Genomic DNA, 6,469 nt, shown 5'->3' with positions numbered 1-6,469 from the left:
CTTTTAAACTATTCATGTGTTTCACTTTGACGATTTATACTTAAGTAAAAATATAGTCATGAGGGATCTTGTTAGATTTGTCTCGATTTATACAATTTTAATATCTAAAATTTATAATTTTTACATATTGGTAATCAAAGATATTAACGATTGGAAACATGTATCGGCAAGCGTGAAATTTCAAAATAGAGGAAGTATAAAGCAATCATAATTGTTGGATTAATTAAAATTTAAAGTTAAATGTCAAAATTTCACTTTATTTTATTTTATTTTTTTTTAAATCGAGAGTATCTTAATTACTAGATTGTTTCGTTAATAAAAAAAAATTACTTGTACTAATTGTGTCGATGATCAAAATTGAAAACCTAACTTACACCCTACAACCAGAGGTGTCAAACCACACCTGATTTGGTCCGAAAAATATCCGATTCAAATTTTGACTCGTATAAACAAAATTTACCACAAGTCAAGTTTAAAAATAAATCCAACCCAACCCGCATTCACCAAATCCGACCAAGACACCTGAATTAACACTTCGTAAGTAAGGCCTTGTGACTCGTCCCCTCGTTACCATACCAAATCGCACATTGGACTACTGGAGCAGCAGGCTAGCCATCTTCAAAATGGGTGGGCCGTTGTATACCCGGAATATTCCCCAGATCACTACACACTACACACTTCCCAGTTGATTATCGATTTGCGCGGACTTTCCCAGAAAAACTCCAACAACTCCATTTTACAGCCGCCTACCAATTTCCCCTTTCTTTTATAAGCAACTCTTTTGTATCTTCCTCACCTTTACACTTTCATCACTCCATTAAAAAAAAAAAAAGAGGAGAGAGAAACTCAAAGAGATCTCCAACCAACAACAATGGCGACTACAAGTTTGGTGAAGCTAAACGCTGCGTCTTCCAATTGGATCGGTCAACACTCCTTCACTCAACGCACCGGATCATCTTCCTCCTCCGTCGTCGCCTTCCCAACTCGCCGAGTCTCCCTTCCTGTCGTCCGCGCTTCCTCTTACGTCGATGAACTTGTTCAAACCGCCGTAATTTTCTCTCTATTTCATCTATTTTTACATCATTTTTGAATTTTGGTTGTATGATTTGGTCTGAAATATGGATCTGTGATTTGTTTTTTATTGTTCAGAATTCTGGTTGATGATTATTTGACTTTTATTATATGATGATTGTTGGTTGCATCAGTGTAATTTGGCCTTATGTTGTACGAATTATGATTTTTGATGTAGGTCGGAATAGTCACTATCAGTAATTATTAGTGAAAGTTATTCAATTGTCTTACTATTGATGTCGTGTTCTTAGATGTTGATGAGTGGTGGGCTCAACGGCTTGTTTGAAGGATGGTATATCAGTCTTGAAGTGTTATTTATTTATACTGTATTAACCTTATTATAGTATAGATTAATTAAAACGTGTTCATTTTCAGACTAAATTTACATTCTGATGAGGTGAAGAGAACAAGCCTTTATGTTTTTTTGTTATAGATTTGGATCATATTCTGAATTAGATTAGTTATTAGGTTTGAATCCTGCTGGATGCACGATTAGTCGGAAAGATAATGTGGTTTACGAGTATAAATTAAAATAAGCTCATATGAGTTGTGAAAAAGGTCTACAAAGTTCATTTTACACGTAAATTTTACCTTCTGATAAGGTGAAGAGAACCTGGTCTTTAGTACTGTAATAGATTTGGGTCATAAATTTTTTTTTGAAGACAAACACGGGGAAAATTGAATTTGATTAATTCGTAGCTTTGAATCCTGCTGGATGAGTGTGTAGTTCCAAAGACAAGCTATTATATCCATATTCTTGTTATGTCTTTATTCTGTAACTAGTGTGGTGTGAACGTGTGGTGTAGTAATGCAAGTTAAACCTGGATGGTGTGCGTGACATGTAATCTAAATGTTCTTTGTATTTTGTCCACTTCTCCTGCTATTTTTCTTATTTTTAAGAGAATATAATGAATTCATAGGTGTATAGGAGAAAAAAAAACCTATCAAGTAGATTTCTGTACATGGTTTGTTATAGACCCAAATGTAGTCGGTGACATCTTGTTTACCAAAGTGTTATACACCAAAAATGCTTCCATCCGAACTCCCTGTTATCTTTCTAGTCTTCCAAATACATTTTTTATTTATTTCGTTTGTGATCTGATTCATGCCTTCAGACTTCTTTAATTTACTTCTAATAGTCTTGTCATTTTTTTCTGTATTTATAATTTCTGTTGCGATTATGCAGAAAACTATTGCCTCTCCTGGACGTGGTATCCTTGCCATTGATGAGTCTAATGCAACTTGTGGAAAAAGGTTGGCGTCTATTGGCTTAGATAACACAGAAGCTAATCGTCAGGCGTACAGGCAGCTTCTCCTTACGACTCCTGGTTTGGGTGAATATATCTCTGGTTCCATTCTATTTGAGGAAACACTTTACCAGTCTACAACAAATGGAAAGAAGTTTGTGGACTGTCTACGTGAGCAAAACATTGTACCTGGCATCAAAGTTGACAAGGTATGGATATTGAAGAAGTTGATTGTGTCTTCTAAACCTTCATGCTTGTCTTGTATTGTATAACTAATGCTCATTGATGGCTTTGTATTTTTCTCACTGTTCTTTTTCTTTTGTCTACCTTTCAGGGTTTGTCTCCATTGCCGGGGTCAAATAATGAATCTTGGTGCCAAGGGTTGGACGGTTTGGCTTCAAGATCTGCCGAGTACTATCAACAGGGTGCTCGCTTTGCAAAATGGTGAGCCAAATTCAACCTGTGCTCAACTCAGAATTATTTTCCTATATTGATTTCTTTGGGGCTAAGGGTTGGGGTTTTTGAAATGGTTAGCAAAGATACTTTTGGTACTGATCCCATATTCAGATGCTAAGAAGCTAATTTTAGTTTTTTCCATCTTCTGCTAATATCTTGTTAATTTTGCTTGTTTGGTTATTACAAACATAGGCGTACAGTTGTTAGTATTCCATGTGGACCTTCTGCTTTGGCTGTTAAGGAAGCTGCATGGGGACTTGCTCGTTATGCTGCTATTTCTCAGGTACACAAAAATCATAATGTTTTTATTTAGAATGTTTTTGGTTTATTTTAGGCAGACTTCAATGTTTGGCATTGACCAATTCAAAGCACTAAGAATTACAGTGGTCTGTAATAATTGTGTGAATCTTATGTGATATAAGTGTGCACCGTGCTATCAATATTTTGTGGTACACTGGTGCCTTTCAAGTTTAGTCCTGTTTAATCTATGGCACGGGGATTAAAATTGAGTTTTTGTTGGAAGTCAACAGGCTAGGCAACCTGAAGACTGTCTCATCTAGGCAATGAAGTATTCATGTTGATCATTTGGAATAAGTGGGTAGTTTGGAATTTTGGATGTCAGAGCTTTGATAATTGTTTGTTGTAGACATCTTTTTCATTAAATTCAATTTTAACATAGTATATGAAATTGTTAACCGAGAGGTCTCAATGACCTTTTATTTCATAAAGCAAGGCCACCTCCTGTTGGCATCAGCATGACCTCAAATACTGTATGATGGGAAATCTGGGGTAATCAAATGAAGCCCAACCTGGTTGTTATCTCTATGACCCAAACTTACCAGTACTCCTAATTGAGACCCGACACTGAATAGAGTGATTCTGTGCTTACATTTGTTGAAAAACATGAAATTTTGAAGTTCTGAGTTTTGATTGTCTGTATTATTGCTTGTTTTATGTACTAAATTTCAAATTATTATCCTTTGGTAAAGCTCGAAGGGTCCTGACAGATGGTCCAGGCTTTAATATATATAAATATAAATACTACATAAATTAAAATGTTGTTAAGGCTGAATTAGAATCTTCTATAGTGTTTTCTCATGTTCTTTATGCAAGTTGCATTGACTAATCTAGTTGAACAAACCTGTGTAAGAGTAGGTTCTTGTTTAGATGGTAGTTTTGTGGACAGGTTCTTGACTTCAATGTATTGCTTCATAAGTTGATTCTTGCATCAAATTAGTCCTTCAAATTTATTGTTTTTTGCAATTGCTTGTTTATGTTTCAGGACAATGGCCTTGTTCCCATAGTGGAACCAGAAATCCTTCTTGATGGTGACCACCCAATTGAGAGGACTTTGGAAGTAGCGGAGCGAGTGTGGGCTGAAGTCTTTTTCTACTTGGCTCAGAACAATGTTGTTTTCGAAGGAATCCTTCTAAAGCCAAGCATGGTTACCCCAGGAGCTGAGCACAAAGAAAAGGCTTCTCCAGAATCCATTGCAAAACATACACTTCAAATGCTTAGGAGGAGAGTGCCTCCTGCTGTTCCTGGAATCATGGTATGCTGCTTTGAAACTTTCTTTCATTTTTAATTCTTGAAAGCATAGGTTTTGTTGCTAACAGACGTGACCATTGAGAAGAATGAATGAGGACCGGGAAGGTGGGAATGAAAATGTTTAAAATTATATACATACAAGGAACATGAGCTAAATCAATCATTTGAAGCTTCTTTAATAATATGGGTGTGTAATGTGTATGCAAATGGTGAAATCCGGGCATACAACTGAGTGACTCCTTCTTGATAGCCTCCCCTGCCTGTAAACAATTGGACCAGACAGGTGCCTAAATTATACTTTGTATATTGAAAAGACAAAGGAGACTTTAGACCCTTATTTTTTGATAGCAATCAAGGAAAGAATAGTCTGAGGGTGGGGAAGAGGAGATCCATGAAAAACCCTAGATCCCAATTATGTAGATATATAGAAGGAGGGGATTTAAAGTGTAGGGGAGAAAGTGACTTAGGGGTGCAGTTCATCCACCAATTGTCTCTGCCTAGTATTGTCTTTTATTGCCCCGTCGAATCTTCCCAACTTTGAAAAGTTATGTTTGTGTTCATTATATTAGGACCTAAATAGGCAAATGAATTACTCCTATCATCTTCCATCCTTTCATCTAGTCCAACCTAGTTCTCCCTTTCCCTTCCCTCCTCATCCAAACAAACCCTAAGTTTTCCTCATTTCGTGCTTTCTTAACTGGTTAATAAATTCTGTAACTGGGAGTTTTCAAATGAACTATCTGTGTCTAATCCTATGACTTTTTGATTTTGTGGCTGTGGGTTGACCTACTTTCTAAATTAGCTTGGTGCTCTGGCTTATGAGCTCTGCCTTGACTTTCACTTTGCTTTCCCATGATTTTACTTGTTCATGGTATTCATCTGAATGCGGTTTCATGCATTGGTCCATGCTCCGTTTTACCCTTTCTGTCTTCCCCGGTCTCTAGCTGATATAGTTAGGTTTTAGGTTAGGGGCAGTGAAAGGTTGGCATGGGATGCTCTTGTAAGGGTTAGAAAATCAATTGTTATAAGGATTTTAAAGTTGGTTATTATTGTCTAATGATTCCTTGATTGTGATTGTTTTTGTCAACTTAACAGTCAAAGTGATCTAATATAATTTTCCCCTTTTGTTTTAGTTCTTGTCTGGAGGTCAATCAGAGGTAGAAGCAACCTTAAACCTTAACGCAATGAACCAAAGCCCCAACCCATGGCACGTCTCTTTCTCATATGCTCGTGCATTACAGAACAGTGTACTTAAGACATGGCAAGGACGCCCAGAGAACGCAGAAGCTGCCCAGAAAGCTCTTTTGGTGCGTGCCAAGGCAAATTCCCTTGCTCAGCTTGGGAGGTACTCTGCTGAAGGAGAGGATGAAGAAGCTAAGAAGGGTATGTTTGTCAAGGGCTACACCTACTAAGGATAGAGTTTGGAGCTATCTATAAGTTACCATTGTCAGAGGTGTGTTTCATTTTCTCCTCACTAATCACTCAAGAGCAAGAGTACTGTTTTAATTAGATCGTCACTTGTATCTCCCCTCGTATTGCTGTATGGAAGTATAGAGCGAGGTGTTTGAATGTCTGCTTGTTAATTGTTATCGCCTCTGTATTGGCATGAGAATAGGTAATGGATAAATCGGGAATAGTGAGGTTTTTATTCCCTACCTCTAATTTTTTTCTTGCTAACTAAACTAGTAAGATATTTTCCATTTCCGACTCTTAAATAATTTTTTTGGGTCCAAGTTAAAGAACAGATTAATCAACTTTTATCTTTTTGCTATATTACGGAAAACTAAAATGAATTTCAAGCCATACAATTGCACATGTATACTTGATAAAATTATCTGCCATTTGATGGGCTTTTTTAGGTACAGTTATGTAAACTAGAAAGCTTAAAATAAATCAAATTTCTCTATAACTAATCAAATACTTTGCTCCAACCCCTCAAACACTATGTCATCCTGTTTTAGTCAAAAAAACTGATTATCGGGTTCGACCTAGGTTACGATAATTACAGCTAGATTGAGATGATGAAATTAGCAAGATTGGAATCCACAAGAACGAAAAAGGGGAAAAGGGGAAGAAGACACAAGAGATGGTGACGCAGAAAACCCCAAGAACAAGGGTAAAAACTGCGGGTGGCTATGAGTCCACCA

General features: G+C 36.8%; 1 protein-coding gene across 1 annotated transcript; it reads left to right on the top strand.

The window, feature by feature from the left end:
- The first annotated feature begins 731 nt into the window (after positions 1-731).
- On the top strand, positions 732-6,022 carry LOC145618695 (fructose-bisphosphate aldolase 3, chloroplastic-like). Its single transcript, XM_081673471.1, has 6 exons — positions 732-1,048; positions 2,258-2,527; positions 2,653-2,762; positions 2,967-3,057; positions 4,057-4,326; positions 5,456-6,022. The coding sequence occupies exons 1-6, from the start codon at positions 872-874 to the stop codon at positions 5,732-5,734; spliced, it is 1,197 nt and encodes a 398-aa protein (XP_081529597.1). The 5' UTR covers positions 732-871; the 3' UTR covers positions 5,735-6,022.
- Positions 6,023-6,469: the final 447 nt, after the last annotated feature.

The sequence above is a fragment of the Chenopodium album genome, chromosome 26 (assembly GCF_948465745.1).
Source record: "Chenopodium album chromosome 26, dcCheAlbu1.1, whole genome shotgun sequence".
NCBI lineage: Eukaryota > Viridiplantae > Streptophyta > Magnoliopsida > Caryophyllales > Amaranthaceae > Chenopodium > Chenopodium album.
This window is presented reverse-complemented; position numbering and strand designations above follow the sequence as displayed.